Here is a 17837-nt window from a genome sequence, read left to right as displayed (position 1 = left end):
TATTTTTTTTTTTAAATAAGGAGCCAATATTTAACAATGAGATTTTACACAAAAATCTAGATTCGCAGTGTTGCTTGAGAAAAAGTAAAAGGACCTAGTGGCACGGGGCCAGCGACACATAACTAACTGCTTCTTTCAGACAGGACCTGTGCATGCTGGGTGCCACAATCCCTGACATTCCTACTGTTCTCCCAAAGTCATTCCAATGTTGATGCACAGTGTTAGCTGCTATTTTCAACACACAATGGTTTTCTTACAATAGAGGTAAAATGAAGAAAGAACCTTTTTTTTGCACCTGTACCCATTAAAAGGAACCATAAGGGCCACAGGTTTCAAAGAGCATTGCTTTGTGGAAATGAAGAATACTATGCTAACAGTGTGTCTGTACTGAAAGGCAGCCACCTATGATATCCCTACAACGGCTGTGTGAGATGACCTGGTGGCCCGCATAGGAGGTTTATGACCCACAAACTGTCTTCGCTGGACAGTTCTCTTCTTCAGAGGATGTAGTCAGTTTTCTCTTACTGCATGCCAGAGATGGGGACAGAGACAGCCCCTCGAGTAAGGCTAGTTGATTTATCCATGTAAAAGAAATACATGTGTTGGTTTTTGTTCCAGCTTATTCTGGCTCCTTATACTGAGATAAGATCCAAGAACCTGAGGCTGCTTCCCCATGAGTGTACAGAGGAGGAAGAATGCCTATGAGAACAATGGAAAACATCTTGCAAGCTAATGTTTGTGTTGTGGATTCTGTGGCTGTGCAAGAATGCTATTTTCAAATATAAATATTTGCCATGGTGCCAAAGAGGGGAAATGGCAAAGGAGTCCTAGGTATCTGGACCCCAAACATCAACACTATCCCAAAACAATGTGAGAAAGAAGACATTTGCTAAATGCCTAAATGACACCCAAGATACTGTCACCAATTTTTCTTTTGGTCCACTCTGATACTTTCCAATTACAGAATAAAGTTAAAAAAAGGAATAACATGAGGGGTATATTCAGATACCCAGGTTCCTTCTATTCCCAGACTTAGCAACCTATAGGATTGGTAGAATTCGAAGAGCAATTACCTAAGAAAAATGCTACTGTCTCTGAAAAGGATGACAGGAGCATACTAGGAGCCACTTCTCCAAGGATCCTGCCCAGCTGCTGGTCCAGGGTTTCCCCTTGAAGACGTTCATCTCTCTTAAAAAAAAAAAAAAAAAATTAAACATGCGACATTAAAATTTCTCAATAACAATGCCACCTCCTCGCTTCCTTCTTTGCTGCCTTGTGTTAACTCAATGGTAAAGAAAAATGATTAGGGGCATCTACTTATTGTATGTAAACTCTGGTGGGGGACCCACAACTTCTCATGTTAATTTATTCTGAGTATTTCTGACTTCTGAGCTAGGTAATAGATTAGAGGCTCAAGGAAAGACTGGATCCTATTATCAGGAAAACACATAGAATGCAGGCTGCAGGTGGCAGTGACATGCCACTGAGTCTCCATGCAGGTAAGGGGACCATGTGAGAGTAACTGATAGAGACCATCTTCTGCATCAGCAGGTCCTGTGTTGACCTTTTGTCTTTTTAGTGACACCTTTGACAAATCTTTCAATCTTCTAAACTATGTGAAGAAATATTTTCCACAAGCGTGTTAGCCCTTTTTGCACATATGTTGCACATGTTTAAAACCAAATTCTCACTTTATATCTATTCCATCAACCAAAAAGAGGGTGAACTTCTTGGTTCCAAAATGTACAGAACAAGTGATGGACACTAATAAGCAACACACAGGAAAAGAAACGAAGCATCCTCATTGCCCACACTCACAAATACTCCACATGGAGCCAAACAACATTAATGGAACATGGTACTCGGTCCGCCGCCAAGCTCTGTGAGACTGTGAAAATGTACCTGGTAGGTCTGGACCAGAATGAAGATGTTGTCCACCCCAATGGCCAGCACCAGGAACGGGATGACTTCAATCACAATGAGGGTGAGGGGGATCCCGATGTAGCTGAAGATGCCCAACGAGCACGCCACCGAGCTCAACACGATGAAGATACCCGTGATGCCAAGGGAGATTTTAGAATCTACCTGAGAGATGCAACAAAGACACAGTCGTCAGATATTGTTTTCTATCCTATCTATTACTAAAAGATCCTCATTTCTCTCTTTACACAGGTACAGCCAATCTAGAGTTAAAAGTACAATTCTCAGTTTGAGAGAAGATATGAAAAACTGTCTAGGTTTTCCCTAGCAATGTATTTTCTGAGCCTCCATTCTTAGGTGATGAGATGGACAAATGAGAACAAACTGGACTATGTGAAATAAATTTAAGTTGAACATAAACCAAAAAGTTGGAACTAAAGAAAACAGATGCAGGGAACAGAAAATGTTATACACAACTAAAACACAGAGGAATTTTGGACATAATGTATTAAGATTAAGTGGAGGCAAAACTATGACATCGTGCTGTACACTGTCATTTCTAACACACAGACACACAAAGTAAACACGCATACATCACTTACCAAAAGCCTGCTACAGCTTTTGATGTGCCCCAAGGCTATGGAAATATACAGAAACATGACGGCATAGCTGATTACAACAGTGAAGATATCACTGTTACTTTCACGATTTAGTTCATCTTCAATGCTTCGTTCAGCAGTGAAAGAAATGGTCAGATTTGGATTCTTGTAGTTTTTCACGAAATTAATAAATCTAAAAAGGAAATTTTTATATTTTTAGTTACAATTTAGTGACAGCTAAATGAGAACCTTCTTCTCAACTTCTATGACACAAAAGCCACACTTAACCTTTATCTTGCATTAAGATCTTCTACACTGCAGACTAGAAGTTAAGACAGTTCCAGACATGCTGAATTTTCTACCAATTAAATAGATTTAGAACAAATTTAAAAATTGGTTCATGGTCTCATTCTTTTTTATTAAAAAAGATTTCTAAATAAATACTGTATAATAAAGATATATGCTCATGGAATAAAATTTAAAAGTTCATCTATAGATTCAATGCAACCCTTATCAGACTCCCAACTGAATCTTTGCAGAAAGATAAGTGGATTCTAAAATTCACATGGCATTGGAAGCGGCCTAGAATAGCCAAAACCTTTTGCAAGAACAAAGTAGAAGGATTCACATGTCCAGATTTCATACGACAATACGACAGTAATCAAGACAGTGTGACACGGGCACAAGGACAAACATATAGACCAAAGGAATAGAACTAAGAGTTCAGAAATTAACTATATATCTGTGGTCGCCTAATTTTCAAGACTATCAAATGGGGTAAAGAATAATCTTTCCAACAAATGGTCTGGGACAACTGGATAGCCACATGCAAAAGAATGCTGAACGTTTCTCTATCTCACATCATGTACGAAAATGAACTCAAATGGATCAAAGACCAAAGTGTAAGAGCTAAAACAATAAAGCCCTCAGAAAAACAATTAGGAATAAATATCCATGATTTTGGATTAGGCAATGATTTCTTAACTATGACACCAAAAGTAAGAGCAACAAAAAATAAACTGGACATCGTCAAAATTAAAAACTTTTCTGTTTCGGAGGACACCACCAAAAAAGTAAACAAAACAACAACAACAAAACTAAAGAATGGGAGAAAATACTTGGAAATCATATGAGAGACTTGTAGAATATATAAGAATTCTTATACTTCAATAATCAAAATAAAAATAAGCCACTTAAATATAGGTAAAGGATATGAACGAACATTTCTCTGAGGAAGTTACACAAATGGCCAATTAGCACAAGAAGAGATGCTTGAAATCATTAGCCATCAGGGAAATGCATATCAAAACTGCAATGAGATACCACTTTACACCTGCAAGGATAAGTAGAATCAAAAAGTCAGATAATAACAAGTGTTGGAAAAGATGTAGAGAATTTGAAACCTTCATACACTGCTGGTGAGAATGTAAAGTGGTGCAGCTGGCTTTGGAAAACAGTCTGGCAGCTCCTCAAAAAGCTACCATACTACCCAGCCATTCTCATCCCAAGATAAATAAATCACGTAAGTTCACACAAAAACTTGTATATGAATGTCTATAGCAGCATCATTCATAACAGTCAAAAGGTAGAAACAACCCAAATGTGCATGAACTGATGGATAAACAAAATGTGGTATATCCACTGCATGGAACATTACTCAGCCATAAAGAGGAATGAAGGACTGAGAAATGCCACAACTTGGATGAACGCTGAGAACGTTATGCTAAGAGAAAGTTGCCAGACACGAACGTCCACAGGTATGATTCCGTTCATATAAAAAAAAAGTCCAGAAAATGTATGGAGACTGAAAACAGATTAGTGGTTGTGTGGGGACGGGAGGTGGGAAGACGAGAGGATAGTGGGGTGATAGCTAAAGGATATGGGGTCGCTTTCTGAGGTAAAGAAAATGTAAAATTGAGGATGGGTGCACACATCTGCGAATACACTAAAAGCTACTGAATTGTGCACTTTAAGTGACATGTATGGTATATGATTTATATCTTGATAAAGCTGTTTTTTTTTTTTTTTTTAAATGTACTGCAAATACATTATAAAGTAAAAAGTCAAAGGCCCCTGTCCTCTCCCCATTCTCTAGAGGTGGCAAACAGTTAATAATTTCCTGGATCATTTGCCTGATATTTTTTCTAGGCATGGACAGCAATGTATAGCATATATTTACTACACCATGCAGACTGCAGTTTTTATTTACATCTTGAACCATTTATTTATCTATCTTTAAATGACTGTGCAATTTTCCACTGTACTTATCCTTTACTAATGCACATTCACCTGGCTTCCGGTTTTTACTGTTAGAAAGTGATGCAAGGAATACTTCTGCGTATATACTTTTGTATTCTTGTGCAGGGATATCTGTTCAATGTTTACAAGTGAATTTACAGATTTTTTTCTTAGCACCACTAGTACCGAGTGAAAAAGCCATAACTTTGATCTGTGTTGGTCAATTTAGCTGTGTGTAATGAAGTTTAAGCACTCTCTGCTAGTGTCCAGTTTCCCACAAAATAAAGACAGGTTGTTGAGACCCTGTGAGCAACTCACTCTCGTTCCCAGGCCTGGGCCCTCTGGAGCTTCTCGGTATTATTATAATAATTATTGACAAGAAAGGTAATCACAAGGGCTGTGGCATTACTGTAGTTTTGATCTGGAAAGAAAAATATGATGTCAACGATTATAAGCATGCAGGAAATTAGATAAAAACAAGGGGAAAATCACAAGATAGCTAGGGCTCTGATTTCTCACTAGGGCTACAGACTATATATCTCCGTGTTATAAAAACAACAAAAAAGTTCACTTAAATAGTATCTATGTAGTTTAGTTAACGCATAAAAAGGATGCTCTATCTGAAGTAGGCACAAATTATCATTCAGGAAGAGTACTGTTTTCGTTACGTAACACGTGCATGGTAAAATCTGAAACAAAGCAGAAAGGTGTTCAAAGTCCCTCCCCTTCCTTAGTCCCCTTTTCTATTCTTAGCTTTCCTTCCCCTCCTCATCCTGCGATTTTCCAGAGATACTCCACATGCACAAGCAAACACATATATTTTCGCCCTCTTTCTATTTATACAAATAGTAATGTACTATTCTGCACATTATGCTTTTAAATTTATATCTTGAGATTGCTCCATTTTAGTACGTAAAGAACTTCTTTATTCTTTTTTCTGCTTTATACTTTCTAGTATAATTTAACGAATATCCCATTGATGGATATTTTTGCAATTTTTTAAATTGTAAACAAAATACTATAAAGAATAACCTAATGTTTTTAATGTGTAAAATACGTATCTGTAGAATCAATTCTTACAATATAATCACTGAATCAAAAAGTATGTACATTTTTAATTTCGATAGATTCTCCCAAATTGCCCTCCAAAGAGGCCATCCTATTTTTCATTCCTTTATTTACTCAGCAAAACTTTTACTGAGACCTACTTCTGTGTGAGGATTTTAGGTACTATGGATACATCAGTGAACAAAAGAAAAACTTCTGCCTTCTTGGAGCTTATGTTCTAGTTAGCAATTTACCCTTCCATCGACACAGCAGTTTTCCCATATTTTCACCCACACTGGGCTTTATCAAACTTTTAGATCTCTGCCAATCTGTTAGGCAGAAAGATTGACGTGAGATGCATTTCACTAATTAGAAGTGAGGTTGAGCATTTTTCCTATGTAATTAAAAGTTATTTGTAGTTCTTCTTTTGTTGACTTTCACAAGGCTTCACCCATCTTCCTTTTGGGTTGTTGACCTTTTCTGTTTTTCACAAGAGCTCTTTATGTATTAAGGAAATGCTGTTATGTATACTAATTTTTTTTCCAGTTTGTTTTCTTTTTTTTTTTCTTTTTAAACGTTATAATGTTTATTCTCTACACAGAATTTAAAATTCTCACATAGTCAAATTCATCAGTATTTCCCTTTGTGGCTTCTGGGTTTTGTGTCTTGTTTAGAAATGCCTTTTCCATTTAAAATTATTTAAAAAAAAATTCTTCCTGTATTTTCTTCTAGTCCTTTAATAGTTTCACTTCTCACACTTCAATTTTTGGTCCATCTGGAATTTATTTTGGTGGAAGGAATAAGGTAGAGACCAAGTTTAATTTTGATGGCTATGACTAGCCAGTTAGTAACACCATCTTTTCCCCAACAATTAGAAATGGCAATTTATTATATGAGGCAGAGTAAAACTTAAATATACATCCCAACTTCTCCCCTCCCACTGGATGAGAAAAATATCTATTTGGCCTCTTCATTAGGGTGGAGAAAAACCTGCTGAGCCGCCTGTAATTAGGCTTCAGATGCCAAGGCTGTCACATGAATTATTACCCTATCATACCCAGTACAATTTGTTCCAAAGTGCTACAGGGATCAGCAGAGAGCAAACCAACTATTCCTCTCACCACAAAAGTGTCTGAATTCTTAATCAACTGGGTTAGAAGAAAAAAAACATCCATCAACTTCCTTTTTTCGCATATTTCACACTGTATCTTTTCTCCATTACAGATGTTCTGAACTTGAGGTCCATGGACTCCCTCTAGGGGTTCCACAGATGAACTTTCAGGGTTCCAAGAACTCCTCAAAGCTTAACAACATAGTACATGAATAAGCATGACTACACTATTCTGGGGAAATGTCCTTACCTTTCGACAGCTTCCTAATGTGTAACCTAAAAACAGCTAATACTGTCCATTTCTTTTAAATTCAGAAAAACCCCAAATCTAAAACCAAAGGAGATACATTTTAGATTTAAGAGACAGGAAATTAATAAGACTGCTCAATTTATGAAAACTTCATAATCCCCACTTAATTGTTAATGACAAAACCAAGACTACTTTATTTAATAGGAAAAGCAAAAGCTTCTCTTACTTACCATCATAGCCCCCTAACACGAGCCATGGGAATACTGGTCCACCAAATGTCCCCAGGCAAGGATCATGGAGCAAACTGGTATCATTCAGAGAGGCAGGAGCCCTGCCAAGAAGTTTAGAAAACAGCTTCCAATTAGAACAAGCCTCAAGATATCACAGAGACCTAAACTTTTATATGACTAACAGTTATTCAGGCTATCCTATTTTTCATTCCTTTATTCAAGAAAATATTTACACATTCTAAGCACAATGTGGGCCTGGAAGTTCCCTAGGTGAATAATAGAGCTCAGCACTTGCCTTTAGGAGCTCAGAATCCCTGAGAGGCAGGCAAATACATCAGGAGGTGATGCATATCACATGGTGCCTGGGGCACAAAGGATGGAGCAGCTAATACAGGGGAAAACTGTCACCAGAAGGAGACCTGAACCAGGTGTGTAAGGCCGAGGGAGAATTCAGCTGAAAGGGAGGAAGCGAAGGTGTTCCATGCAACTACAACTGTGGGAGAAGAGGCATGTGAGAGAGGAGAGAGTAAGAGGATGGCGGTTTGAGGAACGAGAAGTCCTGATTCTAAAGCATGGGGTACCATGAAGCAGGGACTTCTGAGGGAGGGGATGGGGCCGGAAAGGGTGACAGATGATGGAAGAAAGGATTAAGTGCCATGCTAAGTAGTTCGAATTTTTATCCTATAGGTACGGGGGAAGGACCAGACATTTGGGGGAAAGGGGTCATGAGCTATTTTACAAAGATAACTCAGGTGGCAAAGTGGAAGAAAGTCTGTGAGTGGGAAAGAAAGGGGAAGCAGGGTGAACAGTCAGGGGATTTGCGCAATGGCCCAGACAAAGGACAACCAGGAGTGCAATGAAGACAGATAATCAGTGGAGATGGAACCAGCATTTCCGGACAGACCATGAGCCAGAACTCTGCAGGGCACTGAGGGAGGTTCTCAAATGTAATCTGAACCACTGCCCTTCGGAGTCCTAGGGGCGAATGGAGTGAGGCACCTGTTCAGGGCAGAGGCTGCAGGGCTGTGGCCAGAAGCTGGTCGCTGCATCCCACACACGAGACTCTACTGCCACATCACAGATTTGCAAGCTCGCCCAGAGGTTAAAATCCACAAAAAATACATGAAGGAGAATTCAGGGATACAGGCTCAAGTTTGAATACCTGGTAATGTTGATGCCGTTACATGATACAGGGAATATGGGGAAAGAAGTAGGTCTGGGCAGGTCGATTTGCCATTCTGGCAGGACCTCTGGGGGAAAAAGCCCAGGAAAAGATGGAAGGTAAGGAAGGAGTGAGAGCTGGAGACACACAAGTGTGACCACACACCAAGCACAGATCCTTGCCATGCGGGACAGGAGTTGCTGACAGCAGCATTCCCAGACCTCTCTGAACCACGCCCCACTTGGATAAAACACAAGTCTCATGCGTCTTCCTCCAACAAAAAATTTTGTCGACTTTTCTTTTGTACAACAGAAGGTAGTTTTTTTCTTTAAATATAAAAATTATGTAAATGTTTTTTCAAACTGTCCATGGCTCTCCTGTACCATCTGCTCTGTGGAGAATGCTGGTTTCGGGTATATGGGCACATACTTATTGTTTTATGGGCAGAGCTGATGTTTTTAGAGGTGATCTTCTTGAAATAGAGTAAACACAGTCTAATCATCTAAAGCATCATATTCTAATAACAAGAACAGATAGAACTTAAAGTCACCAAACCAGACAAGAAGTCAGTGTGCTTGACACACTTGGGATGTGGTTAGTTGAGCAGTGTACTCAAAAGTGACAAGGAGTAATTTTCCATGATGAAGAAACAGCCCTGGTGCTTGTTTGACTGGCTGAACAAATCTCCAGGTCAGGCCAAAGGGCAGGGCATTCAGGGATGGCGGGTTCATTCAGCGTAAGCTGCTCTTCCTGTTGTGGAGACGAGCCTAAAGATCACTTCACAGGCCACCAAGCACAGCTCCTCTGTGACTAATTGGATTACAAACACACCCTGCCTCACTGGGTGTGCTGCCTTCAGGAAGCAGCTTCAGTGCTGAGTGTAAACCTGCACGCCAATTCTGCTCCCCACCCCCCGGGGGAATGCTGCACGTTTTAAAAGCGACCAAAGTCACGATGTACATTTGTATTTGAAAGATAAGAAAAAGCACTAGAGGTATTTATTTTTTAAGAAGCCATCTCAAGAAAACTTAGGGGGTGGTGTGGTAGATGCAACTACACGCCATCAATCCAGGCACAAGCTAAGGGCTGAGAGGCGCCTGCTGTTCCTTGATTACATACCACGAAAGTTCAACCCCAGGGCCACTGCTCTTGCTACTCTTCTACTTGGAACACTTTTCCCTCTGATATTCACACGCTCCCTCCTTTCGTTCCCTTTGAACAGCTCCTCTCTCCACTAGAGCAGCATATCCCACTGCCCTCCATCTCCTCGCCCAGCTTTATTTTCTCCACAGCGCCCATCTCTACCTGGCATTAGAGCATGTATCTATTTGTTCATTGTCTGTCTCTCCATTAGAACGTAAGCTTCACAGGAAAGGGTCCTGCTCTGTTTGTTCGCTGCTGGGTCTCTAGTATTTACAATGGCGTGTAGCAACAGCCAGTACTCAAATACTGGTGGGGTGAATGAGTGACTGTCCTGCCACGTACCGTACACAGTACAGAAAGTGCGTGTGGTAATCCGCATACACGTAGAAGTCATCCCCTATTTTGTGGTCCAGCGTCGAGTGACTGTTCTGGAAGTAATTCAACACACTCATAATGGTACAGTTGTTGTTATATGGTGATAGAGGGGCCAAGCAGATGTCTTGAAGTGACACGGTCTCGTTGTTATAAGACACACTAATGTTTTCGATGGCTGTTTGTAAGTCAAGAACCTGAAAGAAGATATGAAAAATCAACTAATCCAGAAACAGATCAGATTTCTCTCAGATTATGACTCACCATTATTGCCTTTGGGGGTCAGAAGATAAAGAGTATTTGGGGAAAATCCTTCCTAAGACAGGGTCTTGGACTAAGGCACACTATGGCAAAGTATCTGATGACACCAAAGGCCCAGTCTTAGAGGACAGCAAACTGAGATGAAGACCCTGCTTTGAGGAGTCCACAGAGCTGGGGAGGTGACACCATTACCAGGCCAGATCTCGGCGCAGGATACATGAACGTCTTCCTTCCCACTTTTCCCCAGCAGTGACCAGCAGGGCTACTGAGGCGAGACTGGGGCAATTAGCCTGGTCTCTCTGACACTCCCCCTCAACAACAACTACCACTTGCCTTGCTCTGTACTATGATCATTTATGTATACTCTCATATTTTCTAACAAGAATACACTCTTGGAGGTAAATAATCGCTGTTACATATTCTGCAACAAATTGGGGAAAAGTTACAGACAGATGCAGTTCTCCAGGGCAAGTGTGACTGGGGAGAATGGAATGCTTTAAAGGCCTGTGTAAGAGAATGAGATGGATCTTATCCCAAATGTGTCTCTCACCAAATGCAGGCAAATGATAACTTCACTTCTGCAGGTAGGATCAGAAATGACCCAGTAGCTCCTTCCTAGGTGCCCGGAATGGCACAAGAGGCTTCAGTTCTTTGGGGTCAAGTATATTACTTTTCAATTACCAAGGGAAAAAAAAAATCATGGGTTCCTAAGGTTAATCATGAATGCATTCTGCTTCAGCAGAGAAGGGCTTATCAATTTCAACGAAGAAGCAAGACCTACTATACGCAGCAAATACAAAAGTGGTCTATAGTAAATTTTTCATTAAATTCAACACCTATCATTCACTTTCTTGAAAATTCACTTTACTTTTACCATTAAGAGTTTCCAAATATACCACTACATTCAGCCCCAAACCTACATTTAGTGGAACTGGTCAACATGTAGAAACCAGAAAACCACCGGGTTCCCTGGAATTGATTTCTGCAAAGAGCAGATTACCTGGTGCAAAATTTCTATGTCCAGTGGAGGTCCAAAGGGCACATCGGTCTCTGTGGGGTATGGCTGGTAAGTGTGTGTGGCGGTGTGGGGGGCCCGGATGATGAGCTGCTCCGTGCGAAAGAAAGGCCCAAAGTGGGTATCAAAGTACTCTTTTTCTAGGCGCGCCTGGCTGCTGGGGGCTGACCAGAGGTGAACTGGATTGGTTGTGACCTGGACAAACACCAGGCCCGAAGAACATGTGGCGATAAAGACCAGGGAGAAGAAAATAACGCAGCCAGGGTTTCGGACACAGAAAGAGCCCCACTGTGTGAAGAGCCGCCTCAAACAGCCCTCAAATGCTGCACCGAGTGGGTCGCAGCAGGATGCCTCCCCTGGAAGAGTGGGAGAGGGAGAGAGGGTGGAGGTTAAGAGCCGAGCCATTCCTGAAAGTTGGAACAGGGAAAGCATTAGCTGCTACTGCACGTGGTAGGAATCCATCCTGCACGACATCCCCTCGCCCTCGGCTACCTATCTGCTCTGGAAGCCACCCTTCTTGCCTGCCCATAATGACCACCATCCCCACCCCACAGAGGACTGATGCTCACACACAAGCCTCCGAAAGGCGAAGTTCTCTGAGCACTCTGTCCAAAGCAGTTCCCTTCAACCTTTCCTGCTACTCCTGCTGTCAGCCTGCTATGTTAGTGCCTCCACAGCTCTTATCCCAATCCATCATTAATTCTATTGCTATGAATTACTTAGTTCTGATCTGCCACGCTGACTAGAGATTGTTAGTGCCATAAAGACAAGGACCCATCTCTCTTGATCACAGCTGTGTCCTCAGAACAGGTACATAAATGTTTGTTGAGGAATGAACACTCCTGCCAATATTATCCTATTTAAGTACAAATATGCCTACCTTTGTCTCTGGCATTGACAGAGAAAGCTATATTGCTATCAATGGGGGTGTACTCGGAGACAAAATACCGTTTCCTGAAAAATAAAAGTGTGTAAGTAGTATCCGTGGACACCAACATAAGGCCGTTCTTTTGATATTCCCATAATCCCATTAAAAACGTACTTCCTCATCCTTTCTAATTATCACCCTTTTTCCCCCTCCTAAGTTCCCTTGCTCTAGGTCCCTCTGCTCACTACTCTTGGGAGAAAATTTAAGGTATTAAAAAAGACAACAAATTAATAAGGATAATTTCACCTTGTAGCCCTCATTCATATTTAAAACTTGTAGGGCCTTTAAAAACGCAGTAAACACTGAGTCACAGTAACAATAATAAGCATACCTAGTGCCTAGATCTGGGTTTTTAAACATCATCCTCCATAAGGAACCAGGGTACCTTGCAAAGGAGGTTGACTCGAGGGCTGGGGCAGGGAAAATACAAGATGAGCCTAAAACATCTTGTGATACCAGAAAATAAGAACAGGTTTGAGAAAAGGGGGGATGAATGTTATAGTGAAAAAAAAAAAAAAGAAAGAAAGAAACAAAGAAAGAAAAAAGAAAGAAAGAAAAAACAAAGAAAAAAACATTAAACCGAGAGCAATTTGATAGTGTTCTCAATGGTCAAAACTGGAAAAATCTGAGCAACAAAATAAATGATGGTATGGGATATAATCCACAGAATTAAAAAAAAAAAGTCCATGACATAAATAATTGAATAGATAAGTGAAGGATAAAGGATAGCTTTCTGTACAGAATAAATCCAATTACAATTACAAATGTACAAGGAATGAGGGAAATACAAAATCACCATTAGGCAAACACCACAGTAGTTAGGTGTTGCAGGCAAGACTCACTGATGGATGCTAAAATCAATAGGTGACAATTAAAGGAGAAACAAAATATTAGCATAGTCAATGTATCTCCTCTAAGATATTTATCAACAACATACAAACAATAACTTTACAGTGGAGAACTCTGGAAGACAACATTTTAACCAAGTGATGAAGGTTAGTATCACCAGAATTGAGACATATTGACATCATGAGCCCCAAAAGGATATACTGAGAAAGACATAACAATACTTCCGTGATATTCTTGTCAAAACACATAACCTCAATCTAATCATGAGAAAATATCAGATAAAGTCAAACTGAGGGACATAACAAAATAACTGATCACTACTCATCAAAAGTGTCAAGGCCATAAAAGAAATGGAAAGACTGAGAACTGTCTGTCATAGATTAGAGGACACAAATAAAACACAAAAAGTAAATGCAATATGGGATCCTGAAACAAAAAAAGGGCATTAAGTGAAAAATTGCTGAAATATGAATAGTCTGTGTTTTAGCTAATAATATTATACCACTGTTATATTCATGATTTTGATAATTATATACTATGGCTTATGTAAGTTGTAACATTAGGGAAAGCTGGGTAAAGGAGATTATATATATATATAAATGCCCTTTTTGTACCTTTATGGTAAATGTAAAATTATTTTGAAATGAAAGTTAAAAAAATGTACGATCTTAAATCAAGATGCAAATATCTAAGGGGTTCCAATATTGCATTTAAATAGATTTGAATCAGACTCAGCTCCTAAGACTTTCTGTTAAAGAATGAGTGGTTACGCATGATGCTTTAATTCACACATCATTTTGAATAAATCAATGAAACCAACTTCAGGTGTCTAAATATCGAAACAGGACTTTGATGGTTTACTAGTTGCAGGACATAAGCAATTCATGGAATGGTTTTAATGCACATTTTTGTTTTCTGTTGTAATTAACCAAGGTCTGCCAACTGAAAGCTGGAAGTGTGACTTGAGTAATTTTGCTTATTCTGAGGACAAACAAAATGGCTTACCTGTAGCACCACACAGCAAAAAATGCTCCAAAAAACACAAGTAAAAATGCCATGTAGGTGGTCCACATGATGACATACATGGCGTCCAAGCCCAAGATTCTCCAGGGAACAGGAGGGGGTGGTGGCTTGGGCTCGGGGCCACAAACGGCTGAGCAATCCTGGCAGCTGCACGGCCCCGTGACCTCATCCACAGACTCGTCACAGCCCTTGGTAGCATTGTTCATGGGCTTCATCCCATGGGCTGGAAGATCTGCAGCGAGGATGGCACTGAGTGAATATCTCAATTAAAAAAACACTATGAAGTTTGTATCTAATTATATTTAAATCCAATGATAAACAAACCGAAATACATGACACAACTGGAAAAATAAAAAGGAGTGGAGGTTTCTGTTTGATCAAATTATGGTTTGCTGCTTAGTTCTGTAAATTTTTAAATTATCTCAATAACTTTGAGCATAGATAGGGTCTGTCACTGAGATTCGAGTACATCACACTCCAAGGTAAAGCTTCAATCGTGTCTTATCTCCGTTGAGGAACTAGTCTAATACTATTGCAGAGCTCCTGAAAAGGCCTTTGTAATTGTTTTTGGTCTTTTTAAAAAATAATTTTAAAAATTTTATTATTAGTTTCAAGTAAACAGCACACTGGTTAGACATTTATATAGTTTATGAATATTTATTTAAAAAAATAAACCCACCTTATTCTTTAAATTATGTAGTGCTACTTGAAGTAATTCTTCCTCCTCCATTCCTACACCCAGCCCCTAAATTAACCAGGGGTAGGATAAATGCTCTAATTACCTCTCTCGTTGGAGGCCCATTCCAGGAACTAGTTACCTGAATTTATCTTCCTACTGCAGTTTAAGGTTTCTAGTTTTTGTTTTTTTTTTTTAAATCCTAAATACATCAACCTTGGGAATCTTTATCCCTACCTGAAAAAATGGGTGTGATAGTGAAAGGTGCCTGGCCATTGTCCTTATTGAACATGTACTCAATCCAGTTGGTAGCATTGCAGTCTTTGGCGTCCTTCCCACACAGGAGTCCCAGGGCTTTGTCATTACTTGAGGGGGCCTCCACGTCCCTGCAGGCATTGTACATCGCTAGTGGAGAAATGAGGGAAAAAGACTAAAATGCCATGCTGCTTTAATTCACTGGCAAGATCTTACAAAAGCCTCTCTAACGTGAACTCAAATATCCACATGCATTGCAATCTGAAGTCCCGGACAAGAATGAAAATAGTAAACACTAAGGGTAGAAATGGAGATTTTCCCTGAAACCAGCGTATCATTCTGCAAGTAATATGCTAGGCCAAATTCCAAGTAACTTCAACTTGAATATCCTGGAGAAGTATTAGCCCCACCACAGCAAAGAGCATACTGAGGCTGAGGAAGGGGAAGAACCTTAGTGTCTCTTCAGTCAATAAAGCTGGTTCCAGAAAATTTCTGTGACAAGAAGTTATACAACCAGAGAATTACAGAACTTCAAGGAGAAACTGGTTTTAGGGCAGAGGTTATGATTTATCCCTGTTTTCTTCTAAGAGTTTTCTAGTTTTAGCTCTTACATTTATGTCTTCAATCCATTTTAAGTTGATTTTTGTATATTATGTGAGGTAAGGGGCCAACTTCATTCTTTTGCATGTGACTACCCAGTTGTCCAAGCACCATTTGTTGAAGAGACTATTCTTCCCTCATTGAATGATCTTGGTGCTCTTGTCAAAAACCCTTGATCCTTGAACAAGGGTTTGAAGTGGGATGAGTCAACTTAACTGCATGAGTCAACTGGAAAAAATTCACGTGTAAGTGGACTTATGTAGTTAAACCCGTGATGTTCAAGGATCAACTTTATTTTCAAGTCTATCTCATTGTTCTCACATCTATCCTTATTTCAGTACCATATGGTTTTGATTTCCACTGGTTGGTAGTAAAATTGGAAACTGAGAAGTGTGAGTCCTCCTATTTTGTTCTTTTTCTTGTTTTGGCTTTTCTGGGTCCCTTTGCAAGTCCATGTGAATTACAGAATCAACCTGTCAGTTTCTACAAAGAAGTCAGTTGAGTTTCTTTTTTTTTTTTTTTAACTCCCCCCTCCGCCCTCCTCCCCAACCCCACCAATTCCACCCCTGACCTATGGATGTTGCCGTCTCCCCTTAAGAACTGGATCTCTGAAGGCAGGGTGTCTCCTCCTACGCACTCACGGTGCACACCCAGGGCCTGGCATACCTAGGGGGCCTGGCACGCCCAGGGCATGGGCTGTGGCTCCGCTGGGGCTCGAACCTGGGACCTTCTGTGTGTAAAGCAGACGTGCTAACCACCACTCTATGGAACCACCCCTGGGATTAACCACTACTCTATGGAACCACCCCTAGGATTCTGATAGGAATTGCACTGAATACATAGATTAATTTGGGGAATAGTGCCATCTTAACAATATTGTTTTCTGATCCATGAACACGGGATATCTTTCCATTTATTAAGATCCTCTTTAATTTCTTTTAATAATGTTTCGGAGTTTCTAAGAGTATAAGTCTTACACATCTTTTGTTAAATTTATTCCTAACTATTTTGTTATTTTTGATACTATTGAAAATGGAATTGTTTAATTTCACTTCGATTGCCCACTGCAAGTATGTAGAAACACGACTGAGTTTTGTATATTTTATTTCTTTTCATTTACCTTAAATATTCATTTTCTTTTCCTGGGTCTGAGGACTCATCTCTCATCCATTCTGAAAAACCCTCAGTCGTTATCTTTTTGCTTATTATCTCTCCCTAACTTTTTTTTCTTTTTCTGGAGCTCCTCACTTTATGCCACGTGTCACTTTTTAATGATCTTTAACTCTATGCTGTTTTCTGGGTAATTTGTGGGGAGTCACTTATGGACATGTGAAAACGTATAACAAGGAACAAGGATATTTGTGTACTTGGCAACAATGTAAGAAGTTGAGATTGTAAAGCGCTGGGAAAAACCGGGAGGTAACTGTTCACATAGCAGTCACTGCACATTCCTTGCAACAGTTTAGCAGAGAGTTCTGAGTTGTGAGACTCTCATTGTTCTACTAGATATAGTAATCTGGCTAACCTTGATTCTTGACTACTGTCTTTCTTATTGTAATGTTATAAATAGTGTGTTCTAAATAAACTCGGGGACACAGACACAGACACAGACACAGCTTGATTCTGTGATCCCTCCTGCAATTCTGTCTGTCTTCTTTCTTTTCCTCAGTCCATGCTCCCCCTTTCAGGTACCCTCAAAAGGAAGGGGATGGAAAAAGATATTGCCTTGATGGACCTAGAGGATATTATGCTGAATGAATTCATTCAGATAAAGACAAATATCACATAATTTCATGTACGTGTGGAATCTAAGGAACAAAATCAACAACAACAGCAACAACAAAATGGGAATAAACTCATAGATACAGAGAATATGTAGAGAGATACTAGATGGGAGGGAGATTGGGGGGACAAGAAAAAGACAAAGGGATTAAGAGATACAAATGGATAGTTGCAGAATAGACATGGAGATGTAGAGTGTAGCATGGGGAAGATGGTTAATAATATAATAATAATGTTAAGGGAGAAGAGGGGTACTAGATTTAGTGGGTTGATCACTTGTGAGTTATGTGGATCTCTGATCACTATGCTATACACCTGAAACTGGTATATTATTGTATGTCAAGTATAATTGGGAAAAAAAAAAAAAACTCATTGA

General features: G+C 39.8%; 1 protein-coding gene across 4 annotated transcripts in view; it reads right to left on the bottom strand.

Annotated features, from left to right (window-relative positions):
• The window catches only part of NPC1 (NPC intracellular cholesterol transporter 1), a 47693-nt gene that overhangs the window by 9850 nt on the left and 20006 nt on the right, over window positions 1–17837 (bottom strand). Inside the window, exons 1-11 of one of the 4 annotated variants that reach the window (XM_025038553.1) lie at window positions 15062–15202; window positions 14131–14380; window positions 12608–12722; window positions 12229–12302; window positions 11334–11755; window positions 10043–10269; window positions 7396–7496; window positions 5076–5178; window positions 2523–2712; window positions 1903–2085; window positions 1074–1188 (exon numbers count right to left, since the gene is read on the bottom strand). In XM_025038553.1, the coding sequence (XP_024894321.1) occupies window positions 1074–1188; window positions 1903–2085; window positions 2523–2712; window positions 5076–5178; window positions 7396–7496; window positions 10043–10269; window positions 11334–11755; window positions 12229–12302; window positions 12608–12722; window positions 14131–14347 (1747 nt within the window). In that variant the 5' untranslated portion in view covers window positions 14348–14380; window positions 15062–15202. Of the gene's footprint in view, window positions 1–1073; window positions 1189–1902; window positions 2086–2522; window positions 2713–5075; window positions 5179–7395; window positions 7497–10042; window positions 10270–11333; window positions 11756–12228; window positions 12303–12607; window positions 12723–14130; window positions 14381–15061; window positions 15230–17837 lie in introns of those variants that run through there. The other 3 variants (XM_025038554.1, XM_006920027.3, XM_006920028.3) reach the window with 3 other exon arrangements.

This window comes from Pteropus alecto, unplaced genomic scaffold (genome assembly GCF_000325575.1).
Source record: "Pteropus alecto unplaced genomic scaffold, ASM32557v1 scaffold146, whole genome shotgun sequence".
In the NCBI taxonomy this organism is placed as follows: domain Eukaryota; kingdom Metazoa; phylum Chordata; class Mammalia; order Chiroptera; family Pteropodidae; genus Pteropus; species Pteropus alecto.
Note: the sequence above shows the minus strand (reverse complement) of the source record. Positions and strands in the feature narration are given on the sequence as shown.